The sequence below is a fragment of the Neopsephotus bourkii genome, unplaced genomic scaffold, assembly GCF_033783945.1.
Source record: "Neopsephotus bourkii isolate Nb327-2 ecotype Australia unplaced genomic scaffold, CSIRO-AGI_Nbou_v1 NB_739, whole genome shotgun sequence".
NCBI lineage: Eukaryota > Metazoa > Chordata > Aves > Psittaciformes > Psittacidae > Neopsephotus > Neopsephotus bourkii.
The window spans coordinates 2337448-2357645 of record NW_026901237.1 but is presented as its reverse complement, the minus strand read 5'-3'; the positions used below and the strand labels follow the sequence as shown (position 1 = coordinate 2357645).

Here is a 20198-nt window from a genome sequence, read left to right as displayed (position 1 = left end):
CTGGTTCTTAAAGGTCTTCCAGTTTGTGGACTGACAGAATTGAAAAACTCTTCTGGTCTAAAAGCTTATAAGGGTTATCTCTGAAGTAAGTATGAGTAGAGACTTCCAATACCTCCATCACACCTAGATGATGTCCAGAAGTCTCTGCTGTTTAAGGGACTTGGATCATGGCATCTTTGTGGCATCTTTATAAGGACAAGGATCTTGACAGGTCTAACAATTAGGAAATTGGTGCAGCTGCTTCCCAAAGCTTGGGGCCCAAGACACGTGGGTTTCTGAATGAGCAGTTTTCAGTGGCGGCAATGCTTTAACATGGGCCTTCAATGGTGCCTTCTTTTGAAGAACCATTATGCCTTCATATTCTTTTGAGGGTAGGGTAATAAAGGTGCCTGTTGGGAAATTGGTAGAGTATTATGCTTTAGAGTGGTCCTACAGTTACATCTACTTGATACATGCAAGAGTCTCTATATTAACAATTAAATATACTTTCTGTTAGCAGGTGCTTGAACTTAAAGAAGTTGTTATTTTGTGGCCTTACTTTCCTCAAGCCTTTATGCACATCCCCCCAAAGTTCATATGAGTATCAGAATTAGTCTCTTCCCAGAGTGTTTAATTTCTGTGTAACTTCAAAATGCATGTTTTCTTTGATAATCTGGACAAAATGTTTTGCAGTTCTTCTTGGCTTTTATCATCAATGTCCCATATGAGGGAAAAAAAAAAAGGAAGAGAAAACAAAGAGATGTATGCCCAAAGAACAAACCCCTGAATCATTTTGAGAGGTTTTTTCCCTTTATTCCAACATTCTGCATGTCAGGCTTTGCTTCTTTTTGTGAAAATTGGTTTTATTGTTGGCAATTTTCCAGATGCAATGAATAATAGAACACCAGATGTCCACTGCCAAGGAAAATTACAGATGAGTAAACACTTTTCTGAGGTAGCAAAAAAATCTATTAACGCTGCTTCTAGCATGCGTGCAGACTGTGAACGCTCTTGGCCTGCTGTGCTTTGTGCTGTACAGAGATGAAAATCCAAAGCCTGTGTGACCATCTAAATGTGTTTGACTACACCAGGGATTCCTTCCTTCCTCTAGATGTGGATTATTTTGCAGAAACAAGCAGTTAACTTGCTGAAGTGTCCGAGTGTGAATTTAATAACTGGATTTAATTTTAATTATTGTCACACATGGATTTGATTGAAGGTAAACTCCTAGAAACATTAGAAGAAATGGGGAGATAAGCACGGATGTCAAGAGTTCATCTAGTTCTCACCCTTATGCCTCCAGCAGGCACAGTTACACCATGTTTTCAGACCCAAAGCAGGCTGAACTACCAAAGCTTTGTCTGTGTTTTTTCCAGCTATTTCCAACTCCTAGGAGTAAGCTTTTACCACAAACTTCTGCCTGTTGTTACATCTGACAAGTGTGACCCATCTGTTTGGGAAAAGAAAAAAATCTTCAGTGATGGATACTTGACATTTGTTTGAGCAAACTCTTGAAGTGCTTCACTAGTCCTTGTCAACTTTATCTCAGTGCCTTACCTGAGTTTTCTTTCCTGCAGTTTAAACCCATTACTTTTCCTGTTCTCACAGAGAAGAAGTTTAATTCTCCTCCATCCGCCTTTGCAGCAGTTGTTGCGTATGGAAAAACAAGTCATCTTCTTTCAGTCTTGTCTGTGTCCAGCTGTACTCTCCTGTTGCTTTCCTGCACACAGGCCTTTCTGAGCCTTCTGGAACCCTTGCTTGGCCCACTAAAATTAACTATGCAGAACCTTGAAAGATTAATGCCGTTTTACTAGGAAGATAACTGAACAGGATGGTTCTTTTTTGGGGAAGCATTTTGTTGTCTTGATAACTTTTAAAACTTTATGCTAAGTATGGTGAACACTTATGCTACCTGCGCTCAGCTTTTGTGAGACACCCCACTGCAGTCCTGCTTCCGGCTCTGGGGGCCACAACACATGAGGGACAGGGAGCTGTTGGAGTGAATCCAGAGGAGGCCATGGCAGGGGGCTGGAACCAGATAATCTTTAAGATCCCTTCTAACCCAAACTGTGTGATTCTATGAGTTCAGTGTTTTGCAAGTTTTCATTGATTGCTCAATCTTTGGAGGATAACTCCACAGTTTCTGTGACAGGCAAAATTTCTCTTGACTTTAAAATTTTGTCCCCTGGGCTTTTTTTGTGACTCTCAATGCTCTTGCATTGTCTCAAAAAGATGAGTGACTTATCTTCTCAAGACTCCGAGTCTTGGAAATACAACTGCAGAGAAGCAAAAGACTTTGAGGATCCATCTCTTCATGCTCACAATTTGAAGGGGGTAGAACCTAGCTTTCTAGATCCCTTTTTATTATGTGCACTTTATGTTTAAAGCAGGTGAGGTAGAAGGCTGGTGGATTACTGATGTTATTCTAACGGACAGATGGCAAGGAGCAAGTTGTTAATTTAGATCTTAATTATCCAGATAGTGGACTGGCATTAGAACTCGGTGCCTTAACTTTTAGTCTTGTGCAGTAAGTCCATAATTACTTGCCTTATGAGTGATGGAGTGCCCATAGCCCCCAGTGATCTCGGTCACATTTGTCAATGCTTAGTGCTGCAGAAAATCAGGTCAAGTGTCTCACTGGGTGTCCACAGAGCGAGGAGCAGTTATGTCTGAAGAGCCTGTAAGAATAACAAGGGGAAAGCAAGCTTGTTTTCACATGCTCAGTCTATCAATTTTTTTTTATTAAAATAATTACAAATGGAAAAGCATAGTTTCTGTTCTTGAGCAAGCCACATCTACGGGCGATCTTTGCACAAAGCATTTGATTAGTATCTTTAGTTATTAGCCTTGCTAGGCATTATAATAAAGCAATATGATAATACAGTTAAAAATGATTGAAGTAAACACTGAAGATGATCAAACAAAATTGTCTTAGCGATGTGTGACATTTGAATCAACTATGCTATTATAGCCATGGTTAAAAGATTCTATCAGCTTTCCTGTGTAATCTCAGTGTCATTGCCTCAGCACAGACGTGCAGAGTGTGGGAATTAGCTGCTACCTTTTGGAAATGGTAGCAGAAGATACAGAGAAACTGATTGCTTTTGGCACTAAAACACAGTTTTAGAGACAGAAAACTGAGAATAGAAATGAGGTAGTATGACTTGGAGTTTTTTGTTACTGAAACATTTTATTCCCAGCTCTGCAAGAAGTGATTTGTGTAACCTTTCATTGTGAGGTCTTGCATTCGTAATTGTGAAGAGCACAGAATTACATTGCACACTAGAAAGTGAGACTTCAGATTATTTTTCTGGCTGACTGGGCAGGACCTTTCTAGGCTAAATGTATTTGGTCAGAGGAAGCAGCAACAGCTGTTTTGCCTGTAGAGTCAGTTCTACATATTGGTGCAACAGAAGAGTGCATCTGAGGAGACAACTAAAGTTGAAGGTTAAATGAACAGCTAGGGGTTGTCACAACATAATTCTTGTTCCCACATGTATGAGTAACATGTCTGGAAATACCTTTAAAGAAGGGGGGTGGGCGGGAGGGAAGAAGTTTTGATCAATGATAGTGGGCATCTACTAAATGCTTTAATTTTTCATACAGTCTTGCTTTGTTGTTTTTTTGCCTTACATTTTTCTTGTATTACATACGTTACCTCCATGAGCGCACTGCCCTTTTTTTTTTTGTTGTTTACGTATTAATTTTCTATTGACACTTTCTGAGAAAAACCAAGTGTCCAGCTTGCTGCTCTGGTAACTCCATCCTTCTGAAAGACCCCTAGCCAAAACGCACACCACACTGTTCAGAATTCTGCCTTTACTCCAAAACAATATATGCCCACGTCTCTCTGGTACTGGGAACCCAGCACTGAACACAACACTCCAAGTATGTCTCATCAACTCTAAGGAAAGGGGAAGGACCACCTCCTTCAGTGTGCTGGCAGGGCTGTGCCTAAAGCAGAGCCCAGGACATGCTGTAGGCTTTGTACCAGGGGTGCAATGGTGGCTCGTGTTCTAGTTGTTGTCTACTAGGTCTCTTAGGAAAGCTTATTTCCAGGTGGCTGGTCCTAAACCTGTGCATGGCCTTGTTCCTCCCCAGGTGCAGGAATTTATTGAACTTGCTGTGATTCCTGTTTGTCGATTGCTCCAGCTTGTCCAGGTCCACCTGAACAGCAACACAAACATCTGGTGTATGTATCAACTCTCCCAGGTTTTTTTGATGTGCCTTTGCAGGTTGGGAGCTTCAGGTCCTACTGGGTATTAAGTGGATAACAGCAACAGCAGATACGCGTCTGGGAGAGGGATGTGCAGTAATAATAATATGTCAGGTATGATTTGACGGATGTAGGCAATGTAGCATTGCCATGCTATGCTAACCTGGTTGTTCCTAATATTACCTCCTTCTGTTGTGGTTAGACTGGATTAAAAACATACATCATGTATCAGCAGAGCCTGCTACGTACTTTAATTCTTGAAGGAACTCACTAATTCTTAATGTTATTTTTTCTATCACTTTGACTTTCAGTATTGCTCTAAACAATTTAGATTATCAATTTAGATAGATATATATATATATACACAGCACGATGTTTGTAGTTCTCAAATTTCCTTTGAGCCATGATGGGATGGAGAAATATACTGCTTTATCTTTTTTCAACTTGCAAGAAAAGACATAGCACAGAGCACCAAGGGAGAAAGCAAAGTAATTTTAAGTGGAAAGTGAAGTTACGGCACACAGGCATTACCGATTACATAGCAGAAGTTGTAGCTCTGTTAGTGTGAGGCATTGTTTTGAATAGATTTTGTACTCTATATGGAGCAAGGCTACTTGGTCAACAAGGAAAGGATCTTGAACTGGAAGTCAGCCAACTACCAGTTATCTTTTACTTTCTATATCTTCTAGGCAATGGAATTAATAGTGATATAACCCTTACTGCTAAATTTAGTAGGGTTTTTTGCTTGGTTTTGTTTGTTCCATTTTAAGTTTTGGTTTGAGCTTTTTGAAGTGTAGCTTTACAAGGTGCATAGTTTATAATAAGGTTTGTTGAACTCCATTTGCTTGTTGCTACCAGGTGGTTGCTTGCACCAACTCTGTGAGGTTTTAGGGTTTATGTCAGTCTTTTCATTTGTTTGTTGTTTGGCTCTAATGGATAGATTTCTTCAGCACCAGAGAGGCAAATAAACAATTTAAAGGTTACAAAAAATATAAAGAGCTTTTCGTGTTAGTAGAAATAGAGAAAATATTGATGGAATGTGTAATTGGATTCATTGTTATAAAATTGTAGAGGTTTTCTTGCAGCTAAACTCATTATGAGATAGTTACTTGGAAAGGCTTTGTTTTTAAAGAAGCAGTTTTATACAATGGTCATTATATCTGCCTGATTGTTTTGCAGGTTAAAGAAAAAAGAGCAAAAAAAGAGCAATATTTACTTGTTTTCCCACTGCATGTGTCAGCTGAATGGTGTCTTCCGTTGCCTGCTTTATATTCTTCTTTTGGTCATTTTTAACTATGCTAGCATAAATTTATGTCATCTTGCAATACAGATGTGCAGGCTTAAAAAGCTGCAGTCATGCTAAGGTCATTAAATTTGGGATTGAATGAAAACATCAGATTTCTGTTTTCAAACTCCTAAAATAGAAGCAGTTGACTGCAAGTTGAAGGACTTGTTCAAGTATATTGTGTTTATTACGGTTTAAATAAGCCAAAATGCTGAAGAAAGGTTTCCTCCCCCTACTTTTCTCTTACCCAGGATAAAGGTGGCAAAATAGGAATCTGTCTCAAGCTTTCACAGTTTTTTATCAATGGCTTTATCTCAGGCTGAACATGACAGAAAGGAGGAGAGTTTGGTTTTCCTGTTTATAAGAATGTTCTCTTTAAGAAACAGGTATTTCTTTTATTAAAACTGGAAAAAAAAGTGAAGGTTCATATTCGTGTATTCCATAAGGACCAATGATTTTTCCACAGTTGTCAAATTTAATTTAATTGCACGACTGAATTGAGAACACTGTTCCAAGCACATACAGATTTCCATTAGTCACTATAGTGCCTTATTTTATTTCCAAACCAGGAATTGTGTGCAGGATTGTGCTGTTTCTTTTTGTGCCTTTGGCTCTGAGCTGTTCATTTTCTGGCTCATCAGCATTGACAGTTCTTGTATTTTAGCACTCTTCAGCTTAACCCTTGTTAAGTGCCTTTATTAACACAAGACAGTAGAAGGGCAACTTTGTCATCTTCTAGATGGTCCAGCCTGGACCTAACCACATACAGATGGGTTTTTTTTCCAGTGCTATTTTGCAGTTTCCTGTTTAGCACTGGGACTATGAGAAAATACCACATGACCTTGCAGTTCCCTGTGTCAGGTTGTTGTCATGCTGTTACCTCCATGTCAAAGCTGTAGGTCCAGATTCCTTGGATTTTCAGTCACTTCCAAATGAAACAGCTCCTTTGTCCTCCTTCTGGCTTTTTATACCCTTTGCTCCATACTTTCCTTAGGCCAGAACTTTGCTTTTCAAGTAAGTCCTCTCTGAGCAGGTACTTCCCTAGAGTAGGTGTATGCTGCTTGTTACTATATCTGAGCATGCACAGTGCAACAGTTGTGAAGGATAACTAGGTTAAAAAAAAATAGAAAATAATAGTAAAAAAAAAAGAGATTTTGCATCACAGTTGTGTAGGATGCATTAAACTTCTATGGAAAATGTTTCACATGACTTAGAGACCCATGGAATCATAGAATGGTTTGGAAGAGACCTGAAAGCTCATCCAGTTCCAACCCCCTGCCACAGGCAGAGACAAGTCCCACTAGACCAGGTTGCTCCAAGTCCCATCCAGCCTGGCCTTGAACACTGCCAGGTTCAGGTTTTCTTGATCTTATTTCAAAAGCTGTTCTGAAAAGTAAGATTAATGCCCTGTATCCTACTAGAATTAGATCATCTGAAGATCCAAAGTGGATAGGTTTGCTTTGAGGTCTAGTTAGCATACGCAAGAGGGTGTGTGAATGAGTATGTGTGTGTGCATACAAGAAAACCTTTTTCTTCTGCTTTAAACAAAGGGAAGTATTACAAAAATGTGTACATCTGGTTGTCATGGCAGGAGGAAAAAAATACTTGAAGAGGCTTAATCAAAAGTTTTCTTCTTCTAGTTCACATTTCATTAAATATTATTCTTACGTTTTACCTAAACATTATATTAGTGTTCTATGACCATCAGAATGCATATTGTTCCACTTGTGGTGAACCTCTCCAGAGATCTGAATGTTCTCTTTTTTCTTGGTATAGGAAATCATCTCAAATTTAATTCAGTCTGATGCTACTTTTGTTTATGATGAAGTCTTCCAAGTGTCTGAAATGAGTGCTTTATGTTGTTGAATGGGCATGTCATTCCTATCTTAAGAGTAATTTTGCATCCTTCAAAATAGAATAATCACCAGTGTCTCTAGTGAAGAAATACTGTTATGGAAATCAGTTATGGAAATATAGCTCAAATAGCCTGTCACATAACTTTTTTGTTCATGAAGAACTCAGTCTACCTTGTGTCTTATAGTGCAACAGGAGAACTTTTACACCAACCTGGGTGTACCAGCTGTGGAAAATGACCCTCTTTAAACCGTTAGTGCTAGAGTGATACCTTTACTTCTAAGCAAACTTATCTTTTGTTAACATTTGTTTTGCTAGCAAGTGGCTTGATAATGATACAGTAGAAAAAATGGCCAGTGAGATGGCAGTATAAAGTGAAAACTTTAAATTCATTGAGGATTTGTTTTTATATACACTGTAAGTAAAACTGTTGGTAGCACAAAATAAGTACTAGAAGAACTAGTTGTTTGCATCTGTGAGTCTAATTGGAGCTGTTATAACCAGAGGCAAAAAAGTCTGTTCACGCTGTATGGTTATAGTTTTGGTAAGTAAATACTGATGTGCAGATAGTAGGATGGAAAATAGTACTCCACATGTTGTACTGTTCCACTTAGACTGGTGTAGTTTTATTTAGAGACTGTATTTGTAGGTCATGTTACTTCTTGGCTTGATTTTCCTGGTGTCTTGTGCAAAGCTACTAGAGCACATTAAAAAAACACTGCCCATTGAGGGAAATTAAGTATTTAAAAGATATTTAAAATATCCTGTTTTCAAATTAGGCAGTTAAGTCCTTGGTATTCATTGTCGTTGCTCAGCTGCAGTGCTCCCTCCATGCAGCTGTGTATATTACCCCAGGATCTGTAAAAGGGGAGAAGGAAACAAATCATTTTAGTTTCTCCAGAACATGCATTCTCTGGAAGGAAGTGATGGCAGCTCTAGGTTTTATTGCTTCAAAGATTATTGCATCTGTCACATTGTGCCATTATTTAATGGTCAAGTCATGTCTGCTGTCATTAGTCAACTCCTGATTAGTCTTTTGGGTGGCGAGATGTTACTAGTGGGTGTAGCGGTACCACGGTTGCAGTCTAGACTGTTATTTTAACTTACAGCTTTGCTTTCAGGTTAGAATGCTTTCTACTGCAGTAAGACATTTGCACAGCTTCTGACTACTCTGTGACTAAAATTCAGTCACATAAAATTGTGAGCCAGTGAGTCTGATTGAATGGGTATAGTTTCATTAAAGGGAATGTTATCAGGAATATTATCTTTTACCTGTTTTATTAAAACCTCTATGATTTTAGAGGCAGACCTTTTGTCTTCTTGATTCAAAACTCGGAAAGGCTGTTTCTCGTGAAACCAAGCTTTGGTCTTGCAAGTTTAGTCTATTGTATGGCTGAAAAGAAATTCTAGATCATCGCATTCTCTGACTGTTTAGGCTTACATATTTATCTCATTTAAATTTTCTCAGTGTTTTGCTTGTGTTTTTACATTAGTTACCATAAGTGAACGTGGGAGGTAATGCAAAATACTTTTTAAAATTAAAATGTAAAAAAAAGTAAAGTTGCCTAAACAGAATTGTGAAAACTGAAAGCAAGAATAGGATTAAGCTGTCGTGGGGACATCCATTCTGAATTTCACATGGTTTAATAATGATGCTACTTCAAAATTGACTTTTTTTGTTTATGGTGCTTTTTATTCTATGTATGACTACTTTTGAACACATTTAACAATATTTTTTTCCCCGCTTTTTTACAGACTGGACTTTGACATTCTTTTCATGAAAGAGGTTTCCAAGTAGTTGTCTCACAATAGCTTTGAGAAGAAGTTCTATGTAGCTCTTACTTTCAAGAGTGCTGCAGAAATGATTACTTCAGATTTGCCAGTACTACAGTGAGTATACACTTCTCTCTACATTTGAAATCTTAAGCTTTAAAAAGGTTGAAGTGAACAGAAAGACGATCATGAAGATAAAGCACAACCTTGAGAGAAGTGCAGATTAGTGTGGCTCTTCCAGGTCTCCTGGCTTCTCATATGTTGAACTGTGTTAAAAAATAAAATACTGAATCTAATAAGTATTTATGTATATGCATGGAGATTTACCTTAGTTTGAAAAGCAAAATGAGATCTTTGCCACTTCTGTGCTTCTGAATGTTGTGAGATTTCAGAAATGTGTATGGGCTTTAGTCATAATTGACCATGTTTGTATATTCCAGTTGCATACTCTTCCTTTGTATTTATTGTGCCAAAAGCTTTTGGCTTCTGCAGTTGCAGACAGCCAGTGGCATTAGCATGTTTTGATCTTGCTTGGAAATAGGAGTGGCTTCTACAAATTGAAACATCACTGTGCCTAGATGAAGGGAACTATTGGAAAGAATAGAGTGGAAGTTTGTAATGAGAGGAGCTAGAGCATTCAGTCCTTTCTTCAGTAGTTCTCAGAGGGGCACCATCAGCTTCACTGACTGATCCAGCTGTGCCATGCCCTGGGGCTGTTGGAACCATCCAGAACCACTGTGTCCAGTGTCCAGAACCCCTGTGTCTAGCACAGATTCCACCCTGCGGCCAGCCTGCTGCTGCCACCTGGGCATATAGACCAAAACCATTGGTATGTACTGTTTTTTGCTTGGATTGGACATACGCAAATAGGAACAACGGGGTGTAAGGGGCCCTGTTTATCAAGGCCAGGTGGTTTTGCAAAACTAAGATGTTGTATCCCTTTATTTGAGAAACTGAACGCTTGGACAGTTGTAAAGTTATTTGTCTAACTTTAGTGACAACACGCTCTGTATTGCCATTTTTTCTTGTATTTTTAAATTTCTTAAAAAAAAAATTGCATTCTGCTGTATGTAAGCATATAGCTAAAGACAGAGATGATGGTTAGCACTGATAGGGGAGCATCAGCCTGCAGTGGAGTTCTGGTTCGCTTTGAGAGTAATAGTGGAACAAAATGTTCTCAGTTCAAATTTTCTTGGTTGTGCCCCATTGAGGAGGTGAGAGTGTGCTTGTGAAATCTGCAAAAAGCTGGGAGATTTTGTCACAACAGTGGTAGGAAAGGGGTATTCGTGTTCCGTGTTCAAGAAGCTGGATGGCCGTAAGAAGTGAACGCAATACTGTAGAGTTTAAGATTAAAAATGGTAACTCTGCACATCAGCTTAAACACTTGAGGGACATTAAAGATGTTGGCACATTCTTTAATCAGAAGATGCTTTGAGCCCCCAATATTATGCAATATTAAAAAATGAAATAAAACATTTATCTTGCTGTTTTCCAGTAGAGCTGGGAATCACTTAATGCCACTGTGTGCAGCATTGGTGAGATGTCATCATCAATAATATGTATAGTTTGGTTGCTCATAAACAAGGTGAGATCTTTCTTGCTACAAAATTAAAATGAACAGGATTTGCACATAAGGATTCTGAGGCTTTCTTGAGAGCTCAAAACATTGTCTAGTGTGGACAAGGTATCGAAGAAAGTGATAACTGTTGTTCCAGTAGGTCACAGCCAGAGTTCTGTTAGAAAGGAGTCTGGCCAAGGGTGCAAAAATCTGAAGCAGTCTTTGGTTTAGGGGTGTAAGCTTCACGCATTTAGATCTGGGAAGCCACAATGTGGTTCCACACAGAGAAAGCCCAGGTTTTCTTTCTAGTTCTTAAATAAGCAGCTTTGAAGGATGATTATATCTAATGTACCATTCAGGTGCCTTATTTCTATTTTTTCATAATGTTTTCTAGTCTTTTTGCCTATCCACTTTAAATGAAGGGTCCTTAAGTCAAATTGATGCATTAATGTACTTTGCTTAGGACCATATAAAATGTTCCCTTCCGATTTCTTCTTCACTGAGGGAATATTGAACTTAACTTTTCTGGATTCATAGTGCCTTCAGAATGCAGTGGAGGCAGGATTCCACTTACTGGTGTTTCAGACGTAGGTGAAGAAATCCTCTGGTGTGTTTGGGCTGGGTGACTGACTGTTATGAGTCTTCTCTCAATGGGATGATTCACATTTGCTGTGAGGCGTGTTCCTCACTAGATTCTGAAGATCAACCATGAGAGCTGTTTCATCCATGATTCATGTGCATTTAGCCATTTTTCTTCATGAATGCTTTTTATTCACAAGGCTGAACCTGGTGGTAGCAATTACTGAATTTATCTCTGCCTGAACTCTGAGCCACCTCAGCAACACTGATAAAAGCTTATAGAAGCATTTTTATTTACAAAGACTGATACATGAAGCAAGGTTTTTGGTGTGGATGGTTTGGGGGGGGGTTGCGGTATAAGCCCTACGGGTAGGGCTTTGTGTAATAGTAGAAGGAAGGCAAACTTGTTTTATTTTGCAGAGATGGGAATTTGTTCAGAAGCATGTCATGTTAAATGGCTGCCCAGTAATCTGTTAATTCTTCATTACAATATAATTAGTTTCAATGGATAGTTATTATAACTTTGGAATAATATCCAGAGTTTTTAGGTTGGATTCTGGTGTTACTGCCAGTTTTTTAAGGTGCTTTAGCCACCAAAGAAACCAGAAAGAAAAGCAGAGTAAATCTGAACCCATGAAAGGGGTTATCACCTGCATGCTTTACACTGCTCACCCCAGTCTTGTATGTCTCCTCCACTCTGCCAAATTCTCTTATGCCTCTGTCGTGTCGAAGGAGAGGAAGCATTTAACCTTCAGCATCACCATCTCTCCTTCTCTTGGACGAGGCAGGTCTCCACATTGTTTTCCCCTCCCAGCAGCTTCAGGAAAGATAAATTGTGTCTAAGACTTAAGTTTTTCCCCTCAGGTGACTAGTCGCACACACATAAAATAAGGATAGGGTAATTCTGGTCTATTAAGATGTGGATGACTGCCACCTGATAAATTACTTCCTAGCCGTTCTGCAAGATGAGTACGGGAGTGAGGGAGATGGATGCTGGCCAGATGCTCTTCTCAGTGAGTGTTAAAAACCTGACAGCACTGCAGGTAGTTAAGATGTGCTGTACTCCTCCTCTGAGTTCAGAGATAAGGAAAGGGTCATATGTGTGTGTGTACCCAGAGCAACTGTAAGGCTTTGACAGAAGCAAGGAGCACTGTGTCCCAAGGCCGTGATGGAAGTGATTCAGATAGAATTCCCTGCTGTTTGAAATCATATTTATTCTAATCTTAAATTAGATGCCAAGGACTGTCGATTGTCCTTGATCCTGGGCTCCCTGGTCCAAATAATGTGAAGATTAAAGGAAAATTATTTTCTGATGTTTTCCCGTACTCCTTACATACTAACTGTCTTTGTCAGAAAGAAATCTCCTCTGTCTCACATATTGTTTGGGGGAGATTCATCTCGTTTAATTTTAAACATGTATATTTGAGCTATTTGTCTAGATGACCTTACCGTCAATGGAGAGAAAAGGAAATTTATAAAACATAAACCACCTGACCAGTTTTGGACACTGATCTTAGTATGAGTTGTGCTGCACCTTAAGGTTTTCTGTTATCTGCATTGAATATGTGTCAAATTTAAATTAGATGAATCTCATCCTTAATTAATACTTGTTTACTGAGCCTTTCTCAAAAGGCTTCCAGCAAACCAGAGAAGTTTTAGCAGAAAAATATTAAGAAAGCATGGTTATTGGGTTTAAGACAACAGTCTCTTTAAGACAAAGAAGAGAAGGTGGTTAATAATTAAACTGTTCCTTCCACATGCAGTGTTCCAAAGCAATTGAGATTCCCAGAACTAAATACACAAATCTCAGTAGGTTTTGCTAGATGTGTATAGAGGCTGTAACAAAATCAAGTTCTCTGTGGACTGGATGCTTGCAAAATAGTAGCACAGTTCAATTTATTTATATAGCTTTAGTGTTTCAAGGGAAGTGTCTGAGCCATTTGCCTAGGAGGACTGCTGAATCTGGTTTTAATAGAGAAAAATCTTTATCCTGATGATATTAAGGGTGCGGTTTTGTAAGCTAACAAAGCTCCAGCATTTCCCCACAAAGGGGGGCATTGCTTAGACCGCACCATGCCTAAATTTTTTCCAGCAAGGATCTGTGTAGAGCAGAGAAGCTTATTTTTATTAAAGAGAGCAAGAGAGAATGGCTTTAATTCCTCTGCAGCAATAGAAAGCAGCAGATGTTTTCATGGGGTTCCTCCCTTCTGTATTCAAGTTATTTAAATAAAAAAATAATGTTGTGAAGCAATATGCATTTTAGTCAGATTGAGTTGCAGTGTAATGGCTGGCCTTTGAGAAAAGGCTGGATACATCCATTCGCATAGACGCTGTGTTCAGCTGTATTCACTTCATTGCTTTTCACTAGTGTGGGCTATCTTGGATTTGGTTTTAGGCTTTTGACTGTTTATTTTAATTAATAGCCTGATATTAAGTTTTGTAAATTTCATACTTTATGAAGCAGAAAAGCTGCTTGGCTTTGATTTTATGACAACAAAGCTGCATTTTCAGTATTTTGTGGAGATACCAGTTTACAAGCGTGTAATTTAGGAATTCAGATGTACTTGAATACTGGCTTTTAATCTAGATGCCTGGTTTTTTGGGGTGTTTATAGTATTTAGAGATAATCCATTGAAGTTACTTTCAGAAAAGGAGATTTATTTATGTTCTACTGCATTCTAGCTTTTGTAAAGGATTCTGTATGCCCCCTTTGTGCTTGCAAGTTGGAAAATAATGTCTTAATATTAGAAATTCATGATAGTTCTGCAGAATTAATTGAGGTAGAGCAGATGTAGAACAATACAGGAATTAGAATCATAGAATGGTTAGGGTTGGAAAGGACCTTAAGGTCATCAAGTTCCAACCCCCCTGCCGTGGGCAGGGACACCTCACACTAAATCATCTCATCCATGGCTCTGTCCAACCTGGCCTTGAACACCGCCAGGGATGGAGCATTCACAATTTCCTTGGGCAACCCATTCCAGTGCCTCACCACCCTCACAGGAAAGAACTTCTTCCTTATATCCAATCTAAACTTCCCCTGTTGAAGTTTTAACCCATTACCCCTTGTTCTATCATTACAGTCCCTAATGAAGTTGCTCTCCAGCATCCTTATAGGCCCCCTTCAGATACTGGAAGGCTGCTATGAGGTCTCCATGCAGCCTTCTCCAGGCTGAACAGCCCCAACTTTCTCAGCTGATCTTCATATGGGAGGTGCTCCAGTCCCCTGATCATCCTCGTGGCCCTCTTCTGGACTCGTTCCAGCAGTTCCATGTCCTTTTGCTTAATTTCAGCAAAGAGAAGTATCAGAACTTTCTTGATTCTGACACAGTGATGCTTGTCTCTTTATACATTACTAAATAGCCTTGAGCAAATTTGTGAAGAATTCCTGTTTTATGAAATAAAATCAAAAATCCCAAACAAAACCAACCCCCAGACAATAAGCAGTGTGGAAGATCAATGTGGAGGTGTGGGTCTTGGCTTGCAGAAGCTTTTCCGTTTCTGTAAACCAAGTCACTAATGCTGCCTTTTGTATTTGAATCTGTATAAAGTAATGGAATAGGTCTGATTTTCACCTTTCCCTTGCGTAAGTTTTACAGCACTGTAACTCCTTTCACTTCAAGGAAATGATGTTTGATTTAAAGAAATCTCTGATTAGAGCTATACTTGACCCATCTTGGAGTAATCTGGGACGTTACTCAGTTACTCTTACTGTTTACAGAGACCTCATGCACTGTGGTCTTGCAAACTAAAAATAAAGCACATCATTAACAGGTATGGTTTTGGTTGTGGGTTCTTCTTGGGCAAAATCTAATGCCTCAGAAGGTCAGTTAGAAACTGAGTTTCTTCAAGCAGCCAGGTCTGTTTTGGAAGCAGAGAAGTACCTGTGCACCTGCCTGGGGAGGAGTGGGTGGTGGAAATTGTGATAATGCTTTTTTCCCTGCTTAGGATGGTGTTAAAACAGAAACGATTGACAAGTGATACTGTGGGCTGCTTTGCTGCAGTGGTTGAGCAATGTCAAGGCTTTATCATTGTGTGAGAACATTTTTCTAGCTGCAAGAAACACAAATGTCTTCAGACCAAAGTGAGTTTTTTGGTTTGTGCCTCTGCTCAGCATTAACTCTCTCTTTCTTAACAGCTGCTCGATACCATTGTCATTGAGTGTGACTAAAACGTGGTGTAATCTGAGTGGGAACGTGTGTAATTGTTCTGATGATGTGATAGCTGGATTGGGCTACAGTTTGCTCTCTCATGACCTTGAAAGCAGTTTGGAAGTGGTTACTAAGGGTAAAAGAAAGTTGATACTAAGTGAATACATTGTGGGTTGGATATGTTGAGAATGTATTGTTTAATATAGCCAGTTTTTAAAGTGTAATATGGCTTCAAAAGAAGTTGTTAATTTAAATAACTTCTAGTCTATAAAATGACATTCCATCTCATAAAAAGGTAAGGCTTTTTGCCAGGGATAACAATGCTTAGTTCCTTCATTTGAAGAATAAATGTGGCAAGCCTTTTAATGCTGACTTTTGGGGTTTTTTTTCCTGGCTTAGGACTAAATATTTAATCAGTCAGTTATAGATTACTTGTTGATTTCAAATCATTTTAATTTATCTAGTGTTTTTTCCCCCTTAGGGATTCTACAAATGAAACTACTGCACATTCAGATGCTGGCAGTGAGCTTGAAGAAGCAGAAGTCAAAGGAAAAAGAAAAAGGGGCCGTCCTGGCAGGCCTCCAGTATGTGTAATTTAGTTTTGTTTTGTTATGCATCTATTTAAAATTGACTGCAAACTGTTTTTCATCTAATCATCTTGTGGTCACATAAATAGACTTCTAATGAGCCCTATGTCAAACTTTATGAAGACTTGTAATATGAAATATTTATCCAATTGATACACAATGTTTGGAGTGTTTAAAAAGGGACATAAAGTGAGCTCATAATAGCTGTTACTTTTTCTTTTGCTAGCTACTTACGTGAACATTGCTATTTTGTTATTACTGTCATATTACAACATTCTTCCAGACAAGAGAATAATCTCAGTACGTACAACTACTGTCTGTTTTGAAAGCGCAGTGGATTTTAAGTGACAAATGACATTTGAGCCATCCTTTTGGTAACTGATAATCTCTTAATGTGAATGGAGGAGCTGCAGCATAGTATTAACTAAATGCCTCAGAAGGTCTATTAACACAGTTTAAAAATTCATGTAATTGACACACACTCTGTCCTGTGTATAGATTGGGAGCTTCAACCTATTCTCCAGCATAGCACAGCAGATAATATTGCTATCTGCTGTTCTTCATTAGTCTTTGCCTATTGCTGGCTCATAAATGGGACCATACAGAAACAATTCTCTGTTAGATGGAGTATTTGAGAAGGCTTTCTCTTTTATTTGTATTTGTTTTATAAAACAGACAATTTATTGAAAACTACAGAAAAAGTTTTGTGTCATGTTGTCATTTTAGGTCTTCAGGGTCATCAGATGTAGCTATTGTGATTGTACCAGTTGAAGTACGCACTGTGGAATAAGATTTTTGGTGGGAACTTCTGTGTGTTTGTTATTAATGGTTTTGATTCTCCTCTTAGAGTCTATGTGTACATCCCCAGTATGAATGTGCTATATATGTATCACTAGAAGATTGAAATCCCCTGCCCAAGACCTTCCACCCTAAGTCTAACTCCTTAAGCATGGGCTAGTGAGGCTGTAAGAAGGGACAGGATGATGTGTTCCTCTCAAGCACGCTGGCCAGGCTAGTGTAAACTCCTCCTTAGGACTGGTTTTCAATTTACATCACATTTTCTGGACATACTTTGGGAACAAACATTTTAAATCCTCATCTTTTCTGAGCGAGTGTCTTCTTTTTTGAAAGCTTTTGAACAGTGTTTCCTATGGTGGCATATGCACATCATACAGATTTGCTCACAAATGTGGATCTTCTCTATGGGAGTTTTTAAAGAAGCTTGTAAAGAGAACTGGTCATTTGCTTATATAGCTTGTAAGCAAAGGGCAAAACCAGGAATTATCTTAAGAATATCTCATTAGTAAATTTACGAGGTTTTTCAGATTTAATAAAAAAGCCCAAAACAAACAGAGGATGGTGCAACCTCACTGTTATGCGAGGAGGTTGTCAGAGTAGAAGAATTTAAGTTAAAGCAACACTAGTGATATTTTGTACACACCACACTTTCACTGGAAGGGAAAGGTGAATGTTAGAAAAAGAGTTTCCCTCTGTTTGAGCTTATTAGAAGCTCCTGTGGGAACATTCTCTGAAGCACTTTACTGGTCCTGCTGTCAAGTTTCTACAGAAGCAATTGCTTATTATGCTTAGAACAACTCCAGGCTCATTAAATGTATACATGATTGTATTAACATTGATTAACATTCAGAGGAAGTGGCCATTACTTCATACATAAGATGATGGGCTGTGAGCTGACTGTTGATGCTAAGGAGTAAGACCCTTAGGGTTATCAGAGATCATTCTTTGAAAGCACCATCTTAATGCTGATTAAGGGTCAAAAAAGAGAAATCCAATCTTAGAACTAAGGAAGAGAATAGTGAATAAAAAATAAAAGAAATACTGTGTCTTTTATAAAAGTGTGGATTGCCAACATTTGGAAAACTTGGCACAATTCTAGTTTCTCTTCCCCTCTTGAGCTCTGCTCCAAATTCTCAAGAATGGGTATATTAGGACTGGAAGAGTTTCAGAGAAGAGAAATGGTGATGGTCAGTCATAAATCAGGCTGGGAAGGACCTCAGGAGTTCTCACTGCAACCTCCTGCTCAGAGCAGGGCCTGCTTTGGAGTCAAACCACATTGCTTGGGGCTTTTCCGCTCTGTTCTTGAAAACCACCAAGGGTGGAGACTGCACATCCCCTCTTAGCAATTGGTTTCATTTTATTTTGTGAACAGTTTCTCTCTTGTAAGCAATCAGGGCCTGTCTGTCTTCACTTTGTGACGGCTGTCAGTTGTCCTCCTACTTACTATCTGCTGTTACAAAAAGCCCCACAGAAGGGTGTTCCCAGCCCCCTGACCAAGTTGGTAGCCCCTCTGCTTGAACATGTTCTAGTTTATCAATACCTCTCTCACATTGAGAGGGCTAAAACTGGACACAGTTTAGATCTGGACGTATTCCAGATATGTGCTAAGAAGTGCTGAGTAAAAGGGTATAATCAGTTTCCTTGCTGTTCTGCTGTAGTCTCTTTGTACAGTCTGAGGTTCTGATGGCCTTTGCTGCTTAGGTACATGGTAGTTTCATGTCCCTCAATGTCACGAGATCCGTTTCCACAGAGCTGTTCCCTTCCTAGCAGCTTTCCAGCCTGCATTGGTGCAGGAATTTATTCCTCTGCCAGGTGCAGGTCTTTGCATTTGTCCATGTTGAATTTTGAGTGTGCTGACAGCCCAGTCCTCCAGACTGTTGATAGCTATCTTGCCTTTGATGTGGTCTCTCTGCCAGTGTTGTGTCATCTGCACTCTTGATGGGAGCACATTCTCTCACACCCTCCAGCTATCTGATAAAGATGGGAAACTGGACATGTTCAGTTAGACTTCTGTCATATTCCCTCATTGCCAGCTTCCAGGTAGCGAATGATCTTCTGTGAACTGCTGTGCTCTAAGCCCAAGAGTTCAACTGTGTTTCTACCCATCCAGATCACAACTTCCCAATTTAGATACAAGAATATTGTGGAAGACTGTTGAAAACCTTGCTAAAGTCAACATAAATGGCTTCTATTGCTCCCCCTGATCCACAAATTCAGTCATTTGACTACAGTTTTTTTGATGAATATATGTTTGGGCACGCAATCAAATCCTGCCTTTGTAATTGATATTGCAGCAACAGAAAGGAACAAATACGGTGGATCTACAAAGATTGGCCAAAAGGAAAGAGCCATTCAACATCTAATATCCTTGAATAGAAATGCAAACACCTTGGAAAATCTAATCTAGGCAATTTATAGCGTAATTCTATGTGAAAAGTCTTGGACGCAGTAATTGAGGTATTGGTTTTGCAAACACTGTGTTTTGCTTTCTATCCTCCTCCACATAGTTCTCTTATACATGCTGCTAACTCATTCACTTTCCTTAGGTGAATTATCTGTTTCTTACAGGAGGTGCAGCTCTGATGTTTTTTCTCCCCCACTCTTCCATATGCTAACATGATTTTTATTTCCTCCACAGGTACCACCTACCTTTATTCTCAGATATGACACAGATTAAAATGTTTAGTTAAATTCAGAGCCGTTATTCTCAGCTGCTACTTAGCTTTGATGTTTTTAATTTCTGTTATAGACCTATAGAAAGGCTTTTCTGCCCAAAGGCTCTTCTGTTTCTTGTGGTTTGGGTTTTTTTTGGGGTTGGATTTTTTTTTCCTAACCAAAATATTATGGTCTAGTAAGATTTGATCTCTCCCTGCAAATGCTGATTTGCTTATGCCCTTAGGCCGTCACAACTGCAGTGACACATCTGCCATAAACATACTGACTTCTTTTGAAAGTGTTCTGTGCTGTTTTGTCTTGCTGCATGGTTCTGTTACAGAGCTGCACGCAATGTACTCCATCAAATATACGTAGGTATTTAATGAGGTGAATAAATAGATAAATTCCATCTTTAGAATAGATAAATTATATCTACAGGATGATAAATAAATTTTATCAGAAAGATTAACTACTACTAAAGGGTTTTCCAGACTTTTTTTCCCAAGAAAGACATTTTTCTTTGCAGATTTGACAGTTTTGTACAGAGGTCCACATTTGAGAATTTGCCATTTGTACAATCTCTTCAGTTTATAGAGAATTTTAATTTTCTAAGGGGCTTTCCCTTCCTGAAAACACTGTTTCCAAGTTGCCCCTCCACTTCTATAAGGGTCTATTCTAATGAGCACTTGACTGGGTAGATTATACCAATCAACTTACTAAGAGATCCAGTGCATTGGTCATTCAAGACAACTCTCACAGTCTA

General features: G+C 38.9%; 1 protein-coding gene across 3 annotated transcripts in view; it reads left to right on the top strand.

The window, feature by feature from the left end:
- Window positions 1-20198, top strand: part of STAG1 (STAG1 cohesin complex component) — a 178125-nt gene that overhangs the window by 33007 nt on the left and 124920 nt on the right. For 2 of the 3 annotated variants that reach the window (XM_061354474.1, XM_061354475.1), the window contains exons 2-3: window positions 9090-9224; window positions 15877-15979. In XM_061354474.1, the coding sequence (XP_061210458.1) occupies window positions 9196-9224; window positions 15877-15979 (132 nt within the window). In that variant the 5' untranslated portion in view covers window positions 9090-9195. Of the gene's footprint in view, window positions 1-9087; window positions 9225-15876; window positions 15980-20198 lie in introns of those variants that run through there. The other variant, XM_061354476.1, reaches the window with a different exon arrangement.